The 24,820-nt window shown below is 37.2% G+C and overlaps 1 protein-coding gene across 5 annotated transcripts; it reads left to right on the forward strand.

Annotated features, from left to right (window-relative positions):
• The first annotated feature begins 459 nt into the window (after positions 1-459).
• On the forward strand, positions 460-23,885 carry Mfsd1 (major facilitator superfamily domain containing 1). 5 transcript variants are annotated; one of them, XM_087186437.1, is made up of 16 exons: positions 460-648; positions 3,008-3,060; positions 4,006-4,118; positions 5,457-5,499; positions 5,798-5,865; positions 7,450-7,558; positions 11,533-11,635; positions 14,227-14,325; positions 14,785-14,896; positions 15,857-15,913; positions 16,216-16,372; positions 17,749-17,846; positions 18,403-18,515; positions 19,979-20,026; positions 21,639-21,696; positions 23,200-23,885. In XM_087186437.1, the coding sequence occupies exons 1-16, from the start codon at positions 555-557 to the stop codon at positions 23,201-23,203; spliced, it is 1,329 nt and encodes a 442-aa protein (XP_087042563.1). In that variant the 5' UTR covers positions 460-554; the 3' UTR covers positions 23,204-23,885. The 5 variants fall into 5 exon arrangements, with proteins under 5 accessions (XP_087042563.1, XP_087042562.1, XP_004834576.2 ...); XM_004834519.3 differs by lacking the exon at positions 460-648 and adding an exon at positions 742-998; XM_087186438.1 differs by lacking the exon at positions 460-648 and adding an exon at positions 1,196-1,275.
• The last annotated feature ends 935 nt before the right edge of the window (positions 23,886-24,820 follow it).

Genomic DNA, 24,820 nt, shown 5'->3' on the forward strand with positions numbered 1-24,820 from the left:
CTCACTAAAAAGAGTTCGTGTTTCTACTTCTGAGTTTCTTCTTTTATTCCCAGATCTATACAGACACATAAAACCCAGATCTGTTCCATGCTTGTCTTGTTATCCCTTTTAATCGCCCGCCGATCTGCCTTCTCGACATCCCCCTCAACTACGGGTTCCTCAAACAGGAACCCTAATGGGCTCATTCTAATTCTATTCTAGATAAAGCCACACCCTTCCTTATTTTCTCCCAAAACTTTGAACTCCACCTGTTCCCCCTCCCCAATGTCCTGTGCAGGCATTTCTGTGGAATTCAGTGCTGTTTCTGGCGCGGTTCTCACCACAGTCGTTCATTCGCCACATTGTTAAGTTTGAGGCCAGAGAACTCCTCTCATTCCATTTTGTATTTCGAGTACATGACACATGGCTGGGCACGTCGGAAGCTGCTCCACCCAGTCTGGCAGTATTAAGAGTAGTCCAAGCTGCAGAGGCCATACCGGGAGATAAAGGGCAGCCCTGGAGCAGGGCGGGTCACCCAGGAAGAAGCCGGCGTGGATCCGCGCCAAGCTGCAACGATGGTGTGCGTGTGTCAGCAGGGCAGGAGACCGTGCCAGCCCCGGAGACTGCGCCTGAGGAACCTCAAGACTCCGGAAGCCGCCGCGTGCGAAGGTAGAAAGTCGTGCGCCTTCACCCTTCACTCGCCCCCTGCGGGCTCCGCGCGGTCACATGAGCGTGGCCCCGCGTGACTTGCTGCTTGGTCACGTGAGTGCCGCGACCACGTGACCGCAGTCCCGGCGGGGCACCTGCCCCTTGGCTTCCTGCTCCGTCCGGAGATTGCCTCCTTCTCTGGAGGCAGATGGAGGAGGAGGGTGAGGAAGCGCGGGCGCTGCTGGCAGGCGGCCCCGATGAGGCCCGCAGCGGAGCCCCCGCCGCCTCCCAGGTGCTGTCGGCCCTCTGCGACCCCAGCCGCCTGGCGCACCGGCTTTTGGTGCTGATGCTGATGTGCTTTCTTGGCTTCGGTGAGCCGGCGGGGGTGGAGGGATGGGACGATGAGCGAGGAATTCCCGACAACTCTGGGCCAGGTCCCCCTGAGCTCGTGGGTGCCATCTGGCCTCCGCACAGCTTTGGGCTTCAGCTGGTGCCTTCCCCTTTCTCTTTGCACGGCCCCACCCGGACCAGTCCATGGTGCCAGTGTTTGGGCGCCCGAAGTGGGGTCGAAGCGCTGAGCTGGATGACTTGTCCTGCTCCTGTGTCCTCTAAGTCCGAGAGGACAGCAGCTCTTTCCCGGGGACACAGGTATGAAGGAAGCTAGATCTTCAAGATGTCTTGGCATATGATGCTCAGAAGTTCAGAAATCATTACAACCCCCCCCCCCCCGTTTATAAATGAATGATTCCATTGGCAGTCTTTTATATTTCTCTCTCTCTTTGGGAGTGTGCTTCGCTGGTAGCTTAGATGAAGCAATCATACTGAACTTGTGGTAGGCTTGACAGTGGTAGGTTTTTGCTTACAAAATCTCAGCAATTTCTTGAGCTGAGTTTTAGAACATCTTTCCTCTTGCCATTTTAAATTCATTGAGCGACTATTCTATTGCTAGTATTGTTTGGTATGAAAGGTGTTTTTCAGGAGGCTAGCCAGAATCTCTTAATTAGCAAGTTTAGGAACATAGTGGTTTAGGAACTTTATGCTACCGCTTGAATATATGTAATATGGTATGCACAATGGATGACTACTCAGCCATAAAGAAGGATAACTTTGAGTCATTTGTAGGGAAATGATGGATCTTGAAACCATAATGTAAGTGAAATAAATCAAACACAAGTTAAATATATGGTTTCTCTTATATGAGAAATCCAAAATATAAATGATTTAAAGAGAAGAATAAAAGAGGTGGTAGGAAATAGACTTTGCAGAGATTGGGGGGGCAGTAAAAAAAAAGATCAGGATGTAATACTTGTATGTGCCAGTTCCCTAAGGTGAATATAGTGTGTATTGCAAACATATACTGACAATAAACATTAAAAAAAACCCCAAAAGGTAGGAATAAAGGATGCTTTGGATTTTGGTTTCTTTCAACTTTTTTGTTTTTGCAAAGACCCCCTCTTTTGGAAAGATTACGTATTTCCATCTGTTAACTTTAAAACATGGCATTGACTCCCTTGAATTAAACCAAGGACCGTAAGTCTCTGGGTTTAAATAAAAACAATAAAACACGTTAAGAAATTGTCTCTACTCAAGATGAAAGCTTATTTTTGGTAAATTCGGTGGGAGGCAATATTATTTTCTAGTCTGTCAAAGAAATTGTAATTTTACCTTAAAATAAATCCTAGTGCATTAATATCCAATTTCTTCCCACTTCTCTTCTAACTCCTCAAGAGATCTTGTATTTTAATTTGTTTCCTTAGAACTCTGTTATACTTCTCCTCCTTGGTAGCACTCTACATGTACATTTTTTGGTAGAATTAGAATTTGTTTCAAGTATTGGTTAGTCAGAATAGCTGAATTCTATTCTTCTCTCAAGATGAGTAGTGGCCAACATCAGGAAATTGCTGAGGATGTTTGTAAAAATTTTTAGTGTTTGTAGCTTTAAATGAGGAAAATGTAGCTGCTTTGTTAAGGTGTTAATAGAATAATGAACATGTGAAACATGAGGAAAATAAAATAAATAATTATTGACTTGTTAATTTAGGCTCCCAGTATTTGCTGTTTGCACACTATAAAATTGTAGAAGTTATTTGGCTACAATTTAGAAAATACTGGTAGATACAGAAGTGGTCCAAAAACAGTTCCATAGTGTCAGCCCTTGAACCTTAAATATGAACATTAAAACCATCTTTGAGGGCCGGGTGTGATGGCGGGAGGCTGAGGCAGGAGGATTGCTGCTGAGGTCAAGGCCAGCCTGAACTACATAGCAAGACCCTGAGAAATTCACCACCCCTAAGAAAATCACTTGAGTAGTAATTGTAACTTGAAAATTTTATATGAAGACCATCATTACTTGCAAAATACTTGCTCTTTTGTTTTCTAGGTAGCTATTTTTGCTATGATAATCCTGCTGCCCTTCAGACTCAGATTCAACGAGTAAGTACTCTTTCACCATTGTGTCTTTTGTTTGCTTTGAAGCAACTGTAACTGCTGATGCACTGACAACTTTCAAGTTACTTAGTCTGAAATGTACACTGAATATATTTTAACATCCTTAGATACCAAATCCCAAGATGAAAGGATTGTTCACAAATTGTATTGAGTTGCCACAAAAGATACATTTATTGTAGCACATATGCGACTTGAAATTTTTTATGCCTTAGATAAATAATTATGTGCTATTTCTATATTATTGCCAAAATACTAGTTTTTGCTTGAATTTCATTTTCTGTTTTCTTAATCATATGAATGACAAATGATTTTATGGGATAGCCTTTTGATTTGGAATATGTTGTTATTTTGTTTTTTAAAATGTGGACAGGGATTGCCGATATTGTCCATCACAGTATTCTTAGTGTGGTTTTGAATTGTAGAAATATGTTTGTTATTTATAGTTTCTAAGCTATAGATCATCTTTTTTTCTTTGTAAATTTTTTACCATTGAGCAGGAAAAAATGCATAGATTGGCTCTTTGCATTCTGGAATGAAACAGTAAACAGGTAGGAGTTAGCAGGTAGAGAGGGTAAGGTAGATAGGAATAGGGTGAGATTATCTTTTCTATGTGAGAGGAATCCCCAGTGCAGGGAGGAATGAGAGAATAAGACTATTGAAGATACAGAAGGTCCAGTCCCCCTACCAGGGTGTCTGATCCTGGAATCTGCAAAGCCCCTAGAATGGGATATGCGTGCAAGAAGGTCCCAGGTGACCATTATTCTGGGGCAGGGGCACTGTAGCTTTTTTGAGATTCTCAAGGAAGTGACTTACAAATAGTTAAGAAAGTTGTCCTACAACAGAAGGAAAAATATAACCACTTTCTATTTTAGATTGTCATATTTTGATTTGTTAGTTGTTTGGAAAAATAATTGTTTTCTTTCCATATAGGACATGCAGGTGAATACCACAAAATTCATGCTGCTGTATGCTTGGTATTCTTGGCCCAATGTAGTTTTGTGTTTCTTGGGTGGATTTTTGATAGACCGAGTATTTGGAATACGGTAAGCTTGAAAAAAAAAATCTTACCTATGGGTAAATCTCACCTGGTTATTAGAAAAATATGGGGCTAAAGTATATCTAGGAAAAACTGTGTAGACTTGTATATTAAAACTGTGGAATTGGTTTTTGAAACTTGGTTGGTATATCAGTTAAGATCAGACTAGTAATGCTGTTAATGCTGTTAATGGAATAAAGTAACTTGGCTATCTGCCATTGGTAAAGTATACTTCACATGTGATGAGACAAACCAGGGTCTGAATCTCCTTGCTGCCACTTACTCAACTACATAACTGTTCTAAGCTATTTGTAACTTCCCGTGCTTCAGTTTTCTCGATATTAAAGTGGATAATAATTCCTAGCTTGTAAAATTGTTATGAGGATTAAATGAAAGATGGATGTACAGTATTTGGCACAAAAGTAGTATGTATTTCCCTCAGCCCCAGTAAGATTTTCTGTTTCTCCCTTTCTTCATCCAGTGAACTTTTTGTGAGCATTTGTATTAGATGCTGAGGAAGGAATAATACTACAGTATAAGGCTTTGTTACTTCATCCTTATATGTATGTTGTTAGCGAAGACTTAGAAATCAACTGAGAATACAGTATTGGTGAAGTGTATTCAAACCATGTCTACTGAGTAAGAGTTGAGGTAACTCTTCAGTGTTTAGACTTGGAGGCTCATTTTCAAAATTTTTGTAGAGCTAGAGTATGAAAGAAGAGTGAAATATATTTTATTTGGTCTCAATTGTTTTGAACCATAGTGAATTTTCTAGTGCTAGAGAACATTCAGTAGAGCATGGTATGGCCATTTCACAAGGATTTTGAAAGGGATTTAAGTTTCAGAAATAGTTTACTCAGTTGACCTTTAAGGGATCTTATAACACTACCATTTCATTATTCTGAGGGAATGTTAATTGATATTCAGACTATAATGTTGGACTTTTAATTATATTAACATAGTATTTGTCCTTTTAAAAGTAGTTTGTAGTTACTAAGAATTATTATCTTTTAAAGTTATTGTAGAAATTTCTTGGAATCAGTTCCTAAATTCTTAATAGAAATTTTATAAAGAATTTTCATTTTAAAATAGTTTTGACCTGGGAACTTCCTGAAGATTATTCAGTAAGTTTTAAGAGATGATAATGGCTTAAATTAATATGCATCATTATTGAAGCCTTGGAATTCCCTTAGAAGTCTAGACTTCTGTAAATTAGCATTCAGCCTAGGAAAGTTGCTGATTTCAGAGGCACATGAGCACTTAATTTTTCTTTCCTTGGAGAGAATGAAGTGGGCAGAGAAAACCAAAATGAATTATAATAAAGGACTCTTTCTCTCTTAAACAGATGGGGCACAATTATTTTTATCTGCTTTGTTTGCATTGGTCAGGTAAGAAAGACCAAAATGTCGATTATTTGACAGTGACTTTTGCATTCTTGTCTAATCATTTCTAATGGCAAAAGATGTATTTATTGAATACCTAGCTTATCCAGGATCCATAAATGCCCTTGAAGGCTAATATAGTATATTTTAAGCCTTGAAATAGATGTACATTATCATTTTAATTTCACAGATTACAGAGGAGTAGTAAAACTATTGTAGAAGTTATGATTTATCTTGTTACTTACTGTTTCTTTTGAATATTTTGAATTTATTCTTCATTGATTCCATATTAATTCTGTTGCAGGTTATTTTTGCTCTGGGTGGAATATTTAATGCTTTTTGGCTGATGGAATTGGGAAGGTTTGTTTTTGGGTAAGTTATGCATAATTTAATTTAACATGTTTATTAAGGATTTATCTTATTTTATATGTGTTTTTTTACGGCGGGTATTGAACCCAGGGCCTCACACGTTCTAAACCTGCAATCTACCATTGAGCTACCCTGCCCAGTCCCTTATTAAGGATTTTTAAAAACCATTAATTGTCTTTCTCAGCAGGTGACATGCAGATCCTTTTGCTTTCTGATGAAGAGTTGAAGGAAAGGAGCACAGTGTCTATATGTTGACCTCTCTGTTTGAAGTCCACCCTTGGGCTTCCTTCCCTGAGGGAGATAACTGACAGAAACTAATTTTATTTTAATTTAACAATATGCCTTACCAGGCATGATGCCTAATGCCTGTAATCCCAGCTACATGAGAGACTGAGGCAGGAGGATCAACAAGTTCAAAGATAGCCTTGGGCAGTTCAGCTAGACTCTGTCTCAAATTAAAGTACAAAAGGGCAAGGAATATAGCTTGGTGGTAGAGCACTTGCCTGCCATGCATGAATAAGTTATTCAAGCTTTTCACAAACACTGCAGTCATGTAGATACACACACACACACGCACACACGCACACAAGAAATGCTTTAAGGGAGAAGGAAGCAAAATGCATATAAAAGTGTGAAAGGGACCGGAGACTGAAATGTGGTCAGGAATGACCTCGTGAATGAAGTGGGCCATTATAAAAGTATGAGATTTGGATTAATAGAGAAGGAAAATATTTTTGGACTAGGACAGAGTGGTGAAGACAGCTAATTCTTAGAATATGTGGAGGAGACTAAGCTCCTAACTACAGGCCCCAAGTGAAAAACGGTTAAGTATGTGAAGCTTTTCCGAGGAAAAGTAAAACCCGGGAGGTAGCAAATGTTGAATATGGAAAGTGAATTCAGGGTTGATTGATGGAAAGCTTTGGGTATTGGCCTCAAAAGTGTGAATTTTTATGTTTTTACAAAGTATGGACTCCCCACTCATCAATGTTTTGTTTGCTAAATAGTGATAAAGTAACTTGGACTCCTTTTATTGCCTATCAAGGTTATTGCAGTGTATAAAATTACTCTTAATACTTTTCAATATAAAACAGTCATGTCATTATGCCTGTGGGCTTTGTGGGACAGTATGGACAGTTGGTCTGTGCCCTGATGTCTGGGGCTTAGCTGGGAAGATTCATGGAAGGCTGGAATCATCTGGAAGTTGGTTGACCTATGTAGGTGTTCAGCACTTGGTCTGGGATACCTTGAAGACTGGCACTGCTGACTGGAGCACTTAAATGTGTCCTCTTGTATGGCTTGGTTTCTCATAGCATGGGGATAGTTGGCTTTACAAGGTGGCTTAGGGCTCCAAGCATGAGTGTTGGTGTGAAAAAGCAGACGCCATCTTTAATGACCCGATCTTGGAGCCACACAGTGTTACTTCCACTATAAGACTGTTGTATATGCTATGGTTCTTTTGTTGGTTGAGGCAGCACAAACTCACAGATTCATAGAGCCTCCCTACCTCGTGACAGGAGGAGTGTCAAAAATTGCTAACTGTGGTATTTCTTTAAAAGCTGTGACTTTTCTTCCTTTTGCTATTTTTAGGATTGGTGGAGAGTCCTTAGCAGTTGCCCAGAACACGTATGCTGTGAGTTGGTTTAAAGGGAAAGAATTAAACCTGGTGTTTGGACTCCAGCTCAGCATGGCTAGAATTGTAAGTATGGTGACAAAGCTCATGATGCCAGATAGGAAGCAACAGGTAGAATTGCATAATTTCTCTTAGTTTGGGCACACTTAGATGTGATAAATTACTGATTTTTACATATTTCTCTAGAATGTATTGCTTGCTTAATTTTAAGTAAGGCATTTCTTTCCTTATTTTAGTTAGTAAACAGTCTAAAATGATAGAGTGAACATTTATTAGTTCAAAGAATCTGAGCTTGGGTTGTCAGTTTCTTACCTGTTTTTGGCATGGTTGCTATGAAGCTCCCTCACATGGCTGTCCATGTTCTGCTTGCACATTTCCCGTGATGAGATGCTCACTCTGATGAGGCAGCCATGTACTTCAGTGAACTTTATGAAACTCAATTTCATGTAGAGGTGAAACCTCCTTCACAAGTAGCTTTTGCTGATTGTTGCCCCCCTTTGCCTCTTGTAATTAATATTTGCCTCCTCTGCTGTGTAACAGCAGCACACTGCTTATTTGATGACAGTTCTTTAGTTCTTGATCAGAAGTTCATTGCCTGTGGTTGTCTGAGACCTATAACATGCATTCTGGCTCCCTCACCACGGTACTCATGTCTTTCTGGACTTAACTCAGTTAACCAATACTCCGGGTGTTTGGAGCCTAGAAATGTCCATGGGTTTTAGGTTTGGCTTGTAGTGGATACCCAGGGGACAACATTACGTTTTAATGTATGCATCCTGTGAGGTATTTCAGTTGTCCCATTTGGTCTTTTCTGCATAGAGTTCTATAAAAGAGAATTTAAAAAATAATCTTTGTCTTTTTTTAAAAAAAAACCAAGCTTTTTGAGAGTAATAATGGCATGAAGATGTAACATACTCTTTGGGAGGAAGAAATCCAGTATAAAAATTTCTTAATGTAGCATTTCATATGGGAGTATTTCTATGGTTTGTACGTGTAGGTTCTAACTTTTCAATAATGGGATAGTGTGGCATTCTTGCTATAAAACTTAACCATTTCTGTGATTGTTTTCTTAGGAAAAGTGACTAGAAATGAGAATTATTGGGTCAGAGGGTTTGTTAGGTTTTCTGAGGGCTGTTGAGACATATTCCCAGCCCTATCCATGGGATGTGAAAGGATCCTTTTTATTGAGGCTTTTGTACTACGGCTGTTACTACTTTTTAAAAAAGGCATTTTATCACTTTAAAAGGAAACATATAAAAAGTATTTTAATTTGTAATTCTTTGAACTAGTGTAGTTTTTCACTTTTTCTAAGTTTTTCTAGAAGGATATTCTGAGATGCTTCCTTGTGTGTCTTATAAAAGTCAAGGTGTTTGATTCTAGCTGACTGATAACTTCTGAAAGAAGGAAATAAGTTCAGCTGATCAAGACTCATTCTCAGTGACTCCATTGTGGTTACTAGTGCTTATCAAGTTCCTTTCTTATTGAACTACATTCTGAGGAGCTCTAAATTTCTAGAAGGGCATTCTGGGGTTTTCTGGATGGAGTGTGATAGTGGTGGAGGTGGCTGGGAGACTTGAGGAAGGGAATGAACCGATCTTAAGCACTCCCTCTGCTTCAGCCAGGGCACCTTTAGATCTGGTGTGTTTAGGGTATGGGTAAGATGACCTGAAATGAAAGAGTTATGTGATCTAAAAGTTTGAGAGCCATTCTGTTAATGGAAGATGGCTTAGCAAGTACTCTGTAAATACTTGAGAAATACTTGCTTGTTGAAACTGCATCATTCTGTGCTTCTCTTGTTTTCTGAGCACCACTAGAATGATCTCAGAGGTGTTTGGGATTTATCAGCCCATGGTTTTTCTGTTGCCTGAGCCGTGAGCTTGTTTGAGTTGAGACACTTGAGCTGTAATCATAACACCACCGTTGGGCAGTGGACTTCTCACTTTTCTTTTTATTCATGTCTTAGCTAGGGCTTGGAAGTCTAGCCTTCTTTTGATTTTCTTTACAGTTTGTTAATTTTAAGCTTATTATTTCCATAAGCAAGTACTTACAGAGTACTTGGTAAGCCAGTCATATTAGATATTTAAGATTTAAAAGATTATTAAGGCAGCATCCCTGTTTTTGAGGTGGTTATATTTTCAGTGATATTGGAGAAAGTTACCAGCAGGTTTTCATTTACCTTATTTCTCAGATGAGTAATGTTATTAGCTACCATTTTGTAAAAAATATGCATGTGATAATTTACTGTGAGAATGTTGTTAAGGATGGGATTCATTATCAGTCTTCCTTAGCAGCTGACAGTATCAGTAGCATTGAATACAGCTGATATTTCCTCTTGCTTGGCCTCTTGAGAATCTTACAGTCTTTTTCTGACCTTTCTGTCCACCTCTTCTCTACCTTTTTTGGTGATTCCATCTCTCTCTTTTTAACCTATAAATAAAGGAGTGACCCAAAGCATGGTCTTTGGATATCATTTTTTTCTTTGTGTACTCACAGCTTTGGTGATCTTATCTGGTTTTGAAGTTTTAAACAGCAGTGCCTTGCTTCTGAAACTGTGTCACTTGTCTGGGCCTTTCCCTTGAATTCCACACCTATATAGGCAACTACCTACATGACATTTCTACTTGTCTGACTCATAGGCATAAAAAACCAAACATATCTCAAACCCAGCTCTTCGTATTCTACCCAGTGTCCCTTAAAACAGCCTCTGCTATAGTTTTCTTATCGTCAGTTAATGATAGCTTTTTTCTTACCATTTGCAGGCAAAGACTTTGGTGTCATCCCGAGCTCCACCTCTTTCCCCATTCCCACACACATATCTTTCATTAGCAGATCCTATTTGCTGTACCGTCAGAATATGTTCATATCTGACAGTGTTTAACCGTACCTGCTGCTAACCACCCTGGTCCAGACCCTTCATCTCTCTGCTGGGTTATTGCTGGAGCTTCTTGATGGTGCCCTTGCTTCTCCGCTGCCCCTATTTGTGGTCCCTGTTGAATATAGAAGTTGGACCAAGGCTGTCAGAGTGTACTTGGATTGCACCACTTTTCTGCTCAGAACCTCAATGGTGCTCTCACACAAAAAGCCAGAAGTCCTTATTGTCCCCTACAGCTCCCCTCCTGACCAGTCTCTCTGGGGAGCTCATCTCTTTCTCTTTATATTAGCAGTCCCAGTCTCTGGCCTCCTTCTCAGCCCTCTCACATCCGGGCAGGCTACCGCACAGGCCTGTGTGTGGGCTGCTCTCCTGCCAGCTCCTCATACCCAGGCATCCTCCCAGCTCCCTTTCTTCAAGTTTACTCCGAAGTCATATTCTCAGTGAGGCCTTCTCTCCCAGTTTTAGATTCTTCTACCCTGCTTTATGTTTTCCTTTATTTTTTGAAGCATTTGTCATTATTTAATGTATTGCATATTTGTTTTACCAAAGTATGGTAAGCTTTATGAAACTTAGATATTTTTTCAGTTACGTTTTTATGACATTCTCAACACCTGCAATAGTGATGGGCAAGTGGTAGAATTATTGCTGAGTATATGATGATATCTACTGTGGTTTTCACTGTTTATGTAAAGATATTCAAAGGATTCTTTTTTTTTTTTTAATTCAGACTTCAGTACCAGGAAAAACTGCTTTTTCTAAACTACTGGTATATTTTTGTCCTAGGAACTCTGAATTTTATAACTTGTGTTACATGTTTGCTTTGGTTGGTTTGTCTTTTGGATAACATTTTCTAATAAGTTGGCATTTTTTGTACATTAATCTTATCTATGGCTTTATCTTAGTATGTCAGATTTTTCCATATACTTTCTGTTTTTTTGTTTTTTGTTTTTTTGGTAACGGGAATCGAACTCAGGTTCTTGAGCTTGCGAGGCAGGCGGCAGAACCACTGAGCTAAATCCCCGGCCCTTTTCCATATACTTTAAAAAAAAATTACCCCTGTTTAGTCTGGATCTTAATTATACTTATTTCTCTAAGGTGTCATAAATCATTTTTTTTAACAAGGCAGAACTATAAATAACTGAAAATTGTTGATTTTTTTCATCACTAGGGAAGTACAGTAAACATGAACCTCATGGGATGGCTGTATTCTAAGATTGAAGCTTCTTTGGGTTCTGCTGGTCCCACAACCCTTGGGGCCACACTGTTGATTGGTGAGTGAAACGTCATATCCCAGATCTTGTCTCTTCTGAAAGCTTGTCATGGAGGTACTGTGGGCAGAGAGGAGGAGAGAACCCAGGAGTTGGTGTCAGAACGCTTTGGTTATGGTTTTGCCCCACTGCTGGGTCTTTTTTTTTTTTTTTTTTGTATTAAATTCTTTTATTGGTACATTGTAGGTATACAACACAATTACATTTCTCATTGGAAATTGTACCTTTATATAATGCATCTTGGTTCTTATTGTTTCCCCATTCCTAGCCCTCCCTTCACGCCCTCCACCCTTCCCTATTTACTTTATTGAAATAAAGTGAGACTTTATTTCCATTTTTTCCATTTCTCATAATTTTTTCCTTTCCCTTCTTTCCTTTCCCCTGCCCCTCCCACTACCCCTACCCCTTTGGACCTTTTCTTCCTATTTTACATTATTGATTTTTCATTCTAATAATTGGTACATTTTAGGTATACAGTATAATGACATTCATCATTGGAAATTTGCACCTTTACATAGTCTCTCTTGGTTCTTATTTTTCACCCTTGCCCAGCCCTCCTTTCAACCCCTCCATTCCTCCCTATTTACAAAGATTTTGTTCCTATTTTTCCATTTTCTCATATTAGTCCCATTCCCTTCTACCCTTTCCCCTAGCCCTCCCACTTCCTTCCCCTTTACCCCTTTTCTTACTATTTCACATTATGTATTATACATTTTGTCCTTATTTACACTTTCAGTTTCTCACACCAGAGAAACTATTTGGTATTTACACATGTGTGTCCTATTTATTTCACTTAAGAGTATCACCTCAATGTGTATCCACTTAGCTATAAATGTCTCTAATTTCTCATTTTTGATGGCTGAGTAGTACTCCATTTTTTTAAAAAAACCACATTTTCTTTATCCAGTCTCCAGTTGATGGGCATTTGGGCTGTTTCCAAGTTTTAGCTATTACAAACTGCGCTGCTGTGAACATGGGTGCACATATATCACTGTGGTATGATTCTTTTAATTCTTTGGGGAAGATCCACTGCTGGGTCTTTTACCAAGAAATGATTATTCATGTATTTGTTGGTATTTTAACTTCCACTTTCTTAAAATGGAGGATATTATTCTTCCTTGTCACTTTAGTGGTATCATTTGTGTCTTACATGTTCAATGAGGTAAAGTGTGTAAAACTTAGAACAACTGGAATTTATTCCTGTAAGGTTTTAATAGTCTATAGCAGCAGGAAGAACTTTTCCTTCTTGATCAAAGTCAGTTGGTAGTGAGTTTAGATTGCGTGGAAGTCAGATATGACATGAAATGGTTGAAAATCATCTGAGTTGGGAGTCAGGAACCTTGGGTTCTAGTGCTGCCTCAAACCAGTTCTGTCACCTTGAACAAGAAAGGTAACCTGTGTCTCAGTTTGCTCTTCTGGAAAATTTTGGGTCTTTGACCAGTGTTGTGTAAATCCCTCATGTCCCTAAGTTCTTTTCAACAAGGCTCTGCGGCACTGATTGCTAGGTAGGTTATTGAGTAGCATGTGAAGTTCTCTGGATTTACCTCTCATGCCTTTTTTCAGCATTGGATTTGTCTGCCTAAGCTCTGTAATGTGTGCATGGCTTCTTATTTGGGGCCCACAGAGATGGATCTCTTATAATTTCTTGGCATATGCTGCCAGCTAAAAAGATGACAGAGGAGAGGTAATCTAACAGGCAAACATATCCTAAGTTCCTTTTCCAAACCCTCCCTCTCAATTCCACTGCCTTAATTAAAACTTTGTCACTTTCAAATACCCTTCAGAATCCCAACTTAGTTTCCTCCACAGAGGAGAATTTTAGAATTTAAAGACTTATAGAGCCAAAAATAGAGTTAAAAAATACCCTTGCTGTGAACAAGTCAGAGCCTCTCATTTTACACATGGGGATTGAACCCCAGAGAGCTTATGTTCTGTGTCCAAGATCATTGAGCTTGTTAGTGTCAGCAGTAGGACCCAAATCTTCTGACTTTTCAGCTAGACCATAATAAGTTAGCCAATTAAAGATAAAGCAGTTCGTATGTTTTACTAAGCTTTCTAAATTTCTTCTCGGGAAGTGTGAACTTTACTCACTGTTTTGATGGCTTTGATGGGATGAGATGGACATTAGCGAGAGATGCTGACCTCGCAGGAAGGAGAGCCGGGGAGAGCTGTGCATTGGGAGGGTGGGCCCCTGGGGCTCCAGAGAGTAGATTACAGACTCAAGAAGGAAGATAGAGTGGTTGCAGCATCAGACTGTTTTTGTAGTATTTTCCTGGCATCCATCAAATGAGGACTAATTTTCTAACTAGTCATCAGGTTTCCCTACTCTGTTGTGCTTTACAAGACTAGTTGGTTATAGTCTTTTTAATCTTCACCTTTGTACTGGGAAATAATGCAATAATAGAAATTATTTATTGAGAATTTGCCTTGTGCTGTTCCTCTTCTCTGTCTCGAATGGTAACTGTTGGATTTCCTTGTTCATATCTTTAGGATGCTTCCTTTCAGTTGCTGTGTTTCTGATGCTTATATAATATGCTACCTTTCAGGAACCTCTAGTCTGGTTCTGTTTTTAAAAATCTCCTTTTTTTGTTTAGGGGGTATAACCTGTATTTTTTCACTAATCTGTGCCTTGGCTCTTGCTTACTTGGATCAGAGAGCAGAGAAAATTCTTCATAAAGAACAAGGAAAAACAGGTAAGCCTAAATGAAAGAGGAATGGGAATTTGGGGAATTGTGGCCTTTTAAAGAGAATTTATAATAAGTTCCTAATGCAGTATTGTAAACATGGTGGGGCTAAATACCTATGTTTTATTTTATATTTTCACATCTTTTTCCACTTGTTTAAGTGTATGGATACGTTTTTCTCCTTAAACTTTTTGACAGAATTTATATTCTTGATTGTACTTTGTATATTTGCAAAATAATTATTGTTTGCTGAAGGGAATGGGATGGTCAATACCAATCTTAGCTTCTGATTTTTCTTACACATCTTTTAAGTTATCCCAGAGATGCTATGTATGTAATTCTCTAGAGTAGTATTTTTAAAATCTGAATTGGAATGGCTAATCACATAATGAAGAAAATCTTGAGTACAGATGTAGCTCCTTACATATGTGAAATTATGCTGATACTGTCTTCCCTTTCTTCTCTAAGGTGAAGTTATTAAATTAACGGATATAAAAGACTTCTCCTTACCCCTCTGGCTGATATTTATCATCTGTGTTGGCTATTATGTTGTGGTGTTCCCTTTTATTGGACTTGGGAAGTAAGTATTTTCTAGCATTCCATTTTTCTTGGCTAAATGATAATGAGAGCTCAATCACATAAATGACAATTTTGGTTTTTTTAGCAGTAAATCTTTCTTGTCTGGTTATAGTTTATATTTACACAGGGATTATTGTATATCTTGACATATAGTGGATTTTTTTAGCTTAAGGTTTACTATTGCTTTGATAATTTTATTCTTTGAAGAAATAATTCGTAAGTATTTTTGATTCAACAGTAGATTCTGGTCTAGTATTTTTATTTCCTCTATTCTTTGGTGAGGAGGCTTCTTACTGCAAATGGAAACCACATATTGGTGCACTGTGACTAGTTGGATCTCCATTTGAAAACTGGGACTGCAATTCTTCCAGACTTAAGTTCAGGGCTCAAAGAAAATTCTTTGTTTTTTTCTTCTACTTCTCTTTCCTTTTTCATTACCAGTGGCTTAAACAGCAGTATGTGAGTACAAGTGTATTTGTGGAGATGTAACTGTGTAATCTTTAAATTTATGCTGTCATTTTAGGTAATTTGAGACAAGAATTCTATTTTTTTTTTTTTTTGGTACCAGGAATTGAACACAGGACCTTGTGCTCACAAGGCAGGTGGTGGAACCACTGAGCTAAATCCCTGGCGCTCTATTTATTATTTAGCAAAGAGCCTTTCTAGTACTGCTTTCACAAAACAAGCAGTCTTAGTTCCTTGCAGTAGTAAATTTGGTTTTATGAAAAATGGTGAGGACTGTTTATATGTAAAAGAGAAATAGGCATCATGTTTTAGTCAGTGAAATATTTATATAAATTATTAAGCTTTAGTAGATGGCTTGAATATCAAATAAGGGGAAAATAGTTTCAAAAAAGAAAAGTTTACTGAGCTCAAGTTACTTTTATTCATTTTCAGTTGGCATTAAGTTTTTAAAAACAGTATGTTTTTCTAATGTATTCATTTTTCTTTTTAATTTTAGAATTTTCTTTATAGAGAAATTTGGATTTTCTTCCCAGGCAGCAAGTGCAATTAACAGGTATTTCCTTAATTTTGCAAGTTCTTTTTGCAGTTTGAATTAGGCAAAAACAATGTTTGTGAGCCCAGTATTGAGTGTGAAACCAAGACTGTACAATATTGGAACTTGAATCTCGAGTGTCCATGTTTGCATTAATGGAAAACCAGAAGTCTTGAACTACTTTTTATATTTTATTTTCTGATTATCATTTAGAAGAATGTTTAATTAAGTTAGGGTTTGTTTTCCTTAATGTTTTTAGGAACTTGCTTGATATTTCCAGGTGCATGGCATTTTATTAACTTTCATACATATTCTCTGGGCAGTGTTGTATATATCATATCAGCTCCCATGTCCCCAGTATTTGGGCTCTTGGTGGATAAAACAGGGAAGAACATCATCTGGGTTCTATGTGCAGTAACCACCACTCTCGTGTCCCACATGATGCTGGCCTTCACGATGTGGAACCCTTGGATTGCTATGGTAATGTCCATCTTGACACCTGAGTGGTCAGGGCTTCAGCAAGGACTCTGTCAAGTCCATTGTCAGGAGGCTTGGTCATTAAATTCAGGTGGCAGTGCTTTGACAGTGGGGAAATAGTGTCTTGATTTCAATTTCTGCAAAAATCACTATAAATTATTAATTTATAAGGTTTCTTTAATTTCATTTGGCTTATTTTTAGGATAACCTCAGTGCTGAACTAAAATTTGAAATAAAATAGCCTTATGAAAACCAGGATGCTAATTACTTTTATTTTTCTGAAGTTCATTGAAAAGTTCTTCCATCAAAAGTGGCAAAAAATTGATTGGCCCAATATCTATTTGCTTGTCTTTGGGTCTTAGTAGGTTAAAAATTGATAATAAATTCACCAAGTCTTTTTATTGTTCTTCAAAATGTCATTTTTAAGACTATAAGCTGAGGGCCGGGGATTTAGCTCAGTGGTTCTGCTGCCTGCCTTGCAAGCACAAGGACCTGAGTTCGATCCCTGGTACCTTAAAAAAAAAAAAAAGACTATAAGCTGAAGTGCTGCATTCTTTGCCTATTGATAAAAGAACATCTTGAACATAACTGTTTATGCACTTAGACTTCCTGGAGAATTATTCTTCAAGGGCCAGTCCAGGTTCTAGAGTAGAAGTGCTTTAGCAGAGGCTTTGGACAGTTAACATGGTGGTAGATATTGTGAAGTGGCTCCAGTAACTTCCTACGTAACTTCACCAGTAACACATAGATGTGTCTGTTTTCCTTGTCAGTGTTGGGCACAGACATTCTTTTAATATTTGCTTATCTAATAGCTGTCAGTGATACTTACTCAGACTTAAATCATCAAAGTGTCTTTTTAAATTGAAAAAATGCCACCATTAGATGTTGTCTGACAACCAGTAGTGGTGGTAGTGGGTTCTCTGCTCTGCTTTCCAGTTGAGTTGATGACCTAGAGGCAAGAGAGTAGACTACTGGCATAATGTTTTCTTGATTGCTTAATTTATTATCCCTAATAAATAATGGAAAATTGGCTTTCTCAAAACATTCATAAGAACTTTTTGCAAATTAACTTTTTCTTGCTTGGTCTTTGACTGCATCCTGGGCCTCAACTTGTTATATATACATATGATATGATATATGATGACAAATAAAAGTGGTTAAGACAGTGTGCACCTTGTCATTAGAAGGATAGTCTTAATAGAGAGGCCAAGACTTTTTTTTGTATATTTTGAATATGTTTCAGTCTAATCACAACAAAATTAGCGTAAATGTTTATATTTTAATTAACTATGTTAATTTTATTAGTTTGCATCTATTAGTGATTAAAATCATCTTTTGGCTAATACAAGACTTTCACCTTTCTGGCTTGCTATCTGTAGTGTCTCCTGGGACTCTCCTATTCATTGCTTGCCTGTGCATTGTGGCCAATGGTGGCATTTTTAGTTCCTGAACATCAACTGGGAACTGCATATGGCTTGTAAGTATAGTCTTTACATGGTGGGTCATAAATATTTTCTGGTCTCCTGAGTCTAGTCATCTTCAGGTTTCTGGCATATCTGTGAACCTGGAGAGACCTGGAGCAGTTAATCTGTGTAAGGTAGTGCTGTGGCAACACAAGCTCTAGGCCTCGCCGAGAGAGATAAGAGTAGGGCAATCTCTTAAGAGGTAACTGCTGATGTTAGGGTTCCCTACCCATGTGCTTGAGGACTTCTCAGTGAGAAATTGAGTCCCTCCCTGTCTCAGAAAGGCAGATGGGGCAGCTGCACCTGTGGGAGGTGTCTACATAGTCTTTCTTTCATTCAGCAGGATTAAGTACTGAGTGCTGATTTCACATAGAAGGCAAGTTCCCTTACCTTTGAGCAGACGCTCTTGGAGCAGAAATAGTCAGGATAGGAAATAAAATCTATTTCAAGCTATCTCTGGTTAAAACATCTCTTAACACTAGTAAATATACTAATATGTGTAGTGAAGTGTTAATTTCTGTATGAGGACTTTTGAAAATGAAATGTGCTTTTGTATTTTTTAAATTGCAGCATGCAGTCCATTCAGAATCTTGGATTGGCAATCATTTCCATTATTGCTGGCATGATATTGGATACTCGGGGATATTTGTTTTTAGAAGTTTTCTTCATTGCCTGTGTTTCTGGTGAGTATGCCGTGTAACAACATTTAAGGTCCTTTTAACATAGCATGATGTTCTCATTTTTACCATTAGGTTTGAGTTGTCATTGTCCTCTCTTTACTTCCAATACATATCCCTAAGACATAATTGCTCAGATTTGCCTGATTCTTAGTCTGTGTCAGACGTTTACAGCTCGTCTCTCTATGGTCAGCTCATTGAAGATTTAAACATTTTTTCAGGAAATTTGTATTTGCAAAGGCAGCAGTAGGATCAGTCTTATGCTCTGTTTTAAATATTTATGCTTTTAAGAAAATTTCCCCTTTAAAGTGGAACAATTTGAAAAGTCCTGAGTATGTCCTGAGTGTGAACATGTAGAGATTGGTGTAATTTAGGTGTGACTGCTCATGGTTTATTCATTGCTTTTATTTTTAGTCTGTTATTTAATTTTTACCCGTGCATTGGTTAAAAATAGGAAGCACTAGGAAATCATTGAAAAACTAAAATATAAATCAGTATTTTTCTGTAGAGAATCTTTACCATACACTTAAATTGTGTTTATCTGAAAATATATTCTCCTGTAACAAATAAAAATTACCTTTTATACTTCATTAATTTATTTAAAATAACAAACTACAGTGATAATTTTCACAAGTTTTGTTTCCATTTGTAAGTAGTAGACTGTGTATACTTGAAGTGTGGTGTTTGCAGATCATTACTTATGAGTACCCTCGAATTCATTTTAATATTTCTTGATTTTAGAAATAATCCATCAAGTTTAGAAAGTAATTCATTTGTTTTTAAAAGGGGGGTCATTTAAGAATTCAGAACATTAGGTCATGAAGTGTTTTTGTCTATTTTTGATGCAACATGAAGTTTAATTTCAGTCCATAGGTTAGCATATATTTGTGTCAAACAGAACACTAAGCCATTTAAAAATTTTTTTGTCAGATTAATTTAAAGTAAATTAAACAGTGTGCCTCACTTGGTAAGGGAAAAAGACAAGCACTGACATTGGAGATCTTTACTGCCTGCGGGGTGATGGGAGTCTATTAATTATGTTTTAATGTTTGGTTATTCATTTGTACAATGGACATGGTATTTTTAGAATTAAAATCCCCAAAGGACTACTGTTTGGAATTTTATAAAATAATAAACTCCAGTCTAGGGGTCAGCAGGAGTTCGGGAAAGCACCTGGAAGGACCAGCACTTACGGAGGGAGAAAGGTGGGGATGCTTGTGGGCCGTGGGCTCCCTTGCCTGTAGCCTGTAGGAGTCTCAGCCTCTGTTTCTGACCCTGGAGAAAGAGGGTGTAGCTTATTTCTAGTGCTCTTGGAAACAAAATAATGAGAGAATAATATTATGTATAATTGCCAGTTAATAAAAATTTGTTTTTTGTCTGAACTTTAGTTTGTAATTATGATAACTTAGGAATCATTGAGAAGAAATAGATATTTTTAAAAGGCTCTGTGTTTTTTTTTAAATTCCTAGTGGCACTTTTATCTGTGGTGTTACTTTATTTGGTGAATCATGCCCAGGGTAAGTTTTGATATCTTCCTCTCAAGCTCCGTTTTGTTGCTCTCTGCATGCCTCCTTGAGGGCTAGTATCTTAGTTCATGTAGTAGTGACTTTCCATTCATGACAAAAGAAACACATTTGATTATAAAATATGGAATTAGTATTCTGGAACTTCATATTTATTGAAATTATTTTTTGTTTTCTAGCCAAGTCAGTTTGAGGTTTGTAATATAAAATTTTAGATGTTATATTAACATAAGGAAATACAGCATTTAAAAAATAACCTAAAGACTTAAAATATAAACTCTTTTTGGGGAGGGTGGTACTGGGGATTGAGCCCAGAGCCTTCCCACTGGATTACAGCCTCAAGTCTTTTTTTATTTTTTATTTTGAGATAGGGTTGTGCTTAGTTGCCCAGGCTGGTCTTGAACTTGAGATACTCTTGGTTCAGCTTCCCAGAGTATTGGGATTACACACAAGGGCCATCATGCTCTTCTTGTCTTTATTTTGAAAAAATCAGCTAGCAGATTTATATTTGCAGTTTTTATTTTAAGGTTTAAAGTGTCTTGTTTAGAATTAGAAATTACAAGTTTTTTTTTTTTTTTTTTGGTACAGGGGATTGAACTAGGGACCTTGCACCTATGAGGCAGGTGGTGGAACCACTGAACTAAATCCCCGGCCCCATAAATTTTTTAAACTAATTTTAACTAGTATATGCATTAGTCTTCTGTTGTTCTTTAAGATTTTGAGATTGCCCTTATTAATTTTTCCTAATTGCTTGCTGTTAGAGGATGTTATATACTTAGCAGAATGTAATATACATGGTGATTAAATTTAGGCAGTTTCCTTAAATTTCTCTTAATTTTCACTGTTATTGAATGTTAATGCAGTATACCCCCACAAAGTTGCAGTTCAGAGCTTACAGTCTCAGTCATTCGAGGATTTTTCCTTAGAACCTAATTGTTCATGGAAACCCCACAGTTTCCTGGTAACCACAAATATCTTCCACAGTTGTTTTTTGGTGGGCAGTTTGCAAGTAGCCAGTCTGAGAGCGTTATTTAGTTCTTCTTGCTGCTGATTGGCTGCTGCCTTGTAACCCATCTCAAGCAGATGCACCAGCATTCCTGCATCTTAAGAGGTTGCTGTACTGCATGTACCTATCTCCAGTGTTCTCAGTTTTGTTCTTCTTAAACCCCTAATATCCCTAAGGTGCTGCCAGAACATCCTGTACCTTCTAAGGCTTTATTAATACTGTATTTTATTAAATTAAATTACATAACTGTGTGGGAGACATAACATATATAGGGTTTAAACTATAAAAAAAGACATTTTTAGGCATTTTCCTGACCATATCTGAAATTCAGTTTTTTACAGTTTGCAGGTGCTCTAGGAATATAACCTCCATGAATTTCAAGGGTCCACTGTACAATATTCCAGTTAACAAAACTTGAAGCAATGTATAATTCCAAATTTAAATAACTAAAATTGAGTGATTATTTATATCATATAAGAATTCTATTTTTTTTCATCTTTCATAATCTTTTCTATTAAAAAAAGATACAGCTATGCAAATATTTGTGCATAGTTAAATTTTGCTGAATGTTACAATGAAAAGACTGTGTTTGTGTTTCAGGTGGAAGCCTAAATTACTCTACAAGACAAAGGGAAGAAATGATGGTTTCTCATACTGAGTAAGTATTAAGGAGAAAAATTTATCTTTATTTTGAAAATCATAAATATTACTGTTTTATTTTAAATTACTGGGTTTGGATTTTTAAGAAAGTAGTCTTTTTCTTGAGTTTCAAGGCTAAATGATTAAGTTTGGAACTATTATGAAAAAAAATCTTATTTCCTAAAGTTTAAGAAGATGAACATCAGTATTAAAATGTGACAATAAAAATGAATTGGGCTTAAATGGCCTTCCAAGACAGAGAGAAGTTTGCAGTTTGTTGAGGGAAGGCCTTTGGCCTGTCTGAGTTCCTGTGCTGGACTGACTGACTTACCCTTCCATTCTCTCAGATATTTTCCCTTTGTTTAGTAGTTGAGCTAATTTTTATGGCAGTCTTATTTATTATGTTAATAAATTGGAACTGACATAAATGTCAGGGAAATGGTTAAATATATTCTGACACATCCATGTAGTAAGTTGTCAAAATCATGTTTTAGAAGAATTTTTAATGACATATAGTTAATATACCATATATTAAGTAAGCAGAAGATAAAAATGAAGTAGTCTCTTAATAAATTTATTCAAAAAATACGTAGGCATGTATATAACTGAAACCCCAGTTCCTTGTGTCTGAGGTATGATCAGAATATACAGTGAATGTTTAAATTAAAAGATTTTTTTTTTTAGTAGAAAGACTTTATTGAGGAAGAGAAAGCTTCTAAGAGTCAGAAGAGGGTCTAGAAAGTGGGTTGCCCCTATGCAAAAGATTATTACAATAAAAGACATATTGCTGTTAATCTCCCTCAGAACACACTCCCTTGCTTTGAACACACTTATCTCATCATTCTTGTCACTTTCTGAAGCAGTTGTAGAGTCCTCTTTCATGTCTTTATGAGATGCGATCAAAAATACAGTGCATACTTCTGCTGAGTGCCATCCAGTGGAAAGGCAGGCTCATAAAAACATTATGGTGTGTCCTCACCCACCTTATTTACTGGATCAGGCACCATGCATCTTCTGGCTCTTCGCCAGTGTTAAAATGACCATGAAAGGTAGATACTTGAATTGATTCAGGACATCAATGCAGTCATGACAGTACAACTAAAGACATGAAAGAAGACATCCAGAACTGCTTTAGAAAGTGACAAGAACAATGTAGTAAGTGTGTTTGCAGTGAGGGGGTTGTATTTTGAGGTGGATTAATGGCAGTGTGTCTTTTACTGTAATTTGAAATACTCATCATGTATTTCAATTATACATCATATACTACTGAAAGTATAGTTCCTTTGAATGGAAGGGTTATAAAGATTGGCTTCTTTTTTTTTCCCCTTATTTTCCAAATTTTCTAAATTGATCTGTTACTTTTACAATCAAGAATAATTTTTTAAATTATCCAGAAAAATGTATAACATAATATTTCACATTACATGTCCTACAACGTTATGATTTTCATTTTGTAAACTGGATTGGGGTTTCATGCTTTTATCTTCCTCTGTTTCATAATTTATTGCTTTATGTTTTGCAGATAAGTTCAAATGACTGTGTCATGAGAACAGGATGCACGCACCATGAATTTGAAAACATCCATGTATTTTTTTTTTTAATTTAGAGTTTAGTCATGAGGAAAAATTATGAATGCAAAGTCATATTTATATTTCAGATGTACCTATTTTAAAGTTTGTGAGGACTGTATTAGCCTGTGTCTTTTGTATTGTGTGTTGCTGAGGAATTCTATGTTAGAATAGATGAATCAACCATGAACAGTTTAGGAAATTGCTCTGGAACATCCAGGTGAATTTCAGGAAGGACAGTTAAGTAATATAAAACAATAGATCTTGTATTGAGATAATTTTTAATAAGTACATTTTGGGGACATGGCCTTTTGTCTTACTTCAGAAACTAGGGTTAGAAGGGCTGTTTCATGTGAAATAAATGAGGGCACTGTACTAGGCATTTCCCTTGTGATAAAGAAAATGATAGGCATTCTCTTCACATTTACCACTAGCAGATTGTGCTCTGCTGTAATTAGGAGGGTACTGAGCAGTTGCCTTTGGAGTTTCTCTTATGGGGACCCTAATCACCTGAGATACAATTTTATAGTATAAACTTTTGTATAGTTTTTTCTTACGGACCAGCTAATAACTAAAAAGTATTCTTAAATGTATGATAATTGTATATCTGCATGGATAAATAAAAGCATTGGAAAATGAATATTTGATGTCTTCTAACGTTTGATTTAAACAAATAGTAAAGCACTGATTTTAACTCTGATTCATGTGAAGGATTACCTATAACGAAACCTAAGTTGGAGTAAACGTGTCTGATTACGATCATTGAAAGATGATGGACATAGGTTTTTCTAGGGTGGGACTTTTTAATATACAGGTTTTTGTATTAAAAATAATATGAAGCTTTTCTGATAAACCTTAAATGATGTTCATTGGATGTAGCCTTAGTGTGTTATTAAAGTTAAGGAATTTATTTCATGTGATTTGTTCTCTGTGGGCATGCAGATACTTTTAGATAGCAAATATTAAACTAGTGTTTTACTGATTATATTGTTTAAAGTACATGGCACTGTATGTATGCTTGAAAATTCTGGAACAGATGAAAGGGCATTCCTTATGCAAGGTAACTTTACATCCTTCCTCGTGACTTACAGTTTATTGTGTCATCATCCAGTTGTTAAGATTTTAGGCTTTGATTGCCATATGTCTGCATGGCTGTTGCATGTCAGCCTTACAGGGTGAGTCCAGTCCCAGCCCAGAACCATTTTCCTCATGGAAACTTCCAGACCTTTCTGTCCATTTCAGATTCTTCTGAAATCTCTGTGATCTTTGAAAAACTTTTTTCTTTCTTATCTTACCTTCTCTTGTAATGAAGTATTTGTAGTGGTGTGGGTGTGGGTGTCTCTTCTTTAGATTGTCAGCTCCAGAGAGCAGGGACCCTGTCTAGTTTGTTAAAAGCTTGTGTCCACATTCCCTTGGGGCATTGTGCTTGGAGAGGCAATAGGATGCCTTCAAGGATTTCTTGGATACAGTGGCTCAACTGTAAGTTAATGACACTTTAAAGGTTCTTGGAAGGTTTACTCTTTTCCCAATTCTGAGGCCTTTTCAGTTTTCCAAAGAAAACCTACTTATTTCAGG

This window comes from Heterocephalus glaber, unplaced genomic scaffold, assembly GCF_053883595.1.
Source record: "Heterocephalus glaber isolate CG9 unplaced genomic scaffold, H.glaber_assembly_v1.0 deba00001504, whole genome shotgun sequence".
NCBI lineage: Eukaryota > Metazoa > Chordata > Mammalia > Rodentia > Bathyergidae > Heterocephalus > Heterocephalus glaber.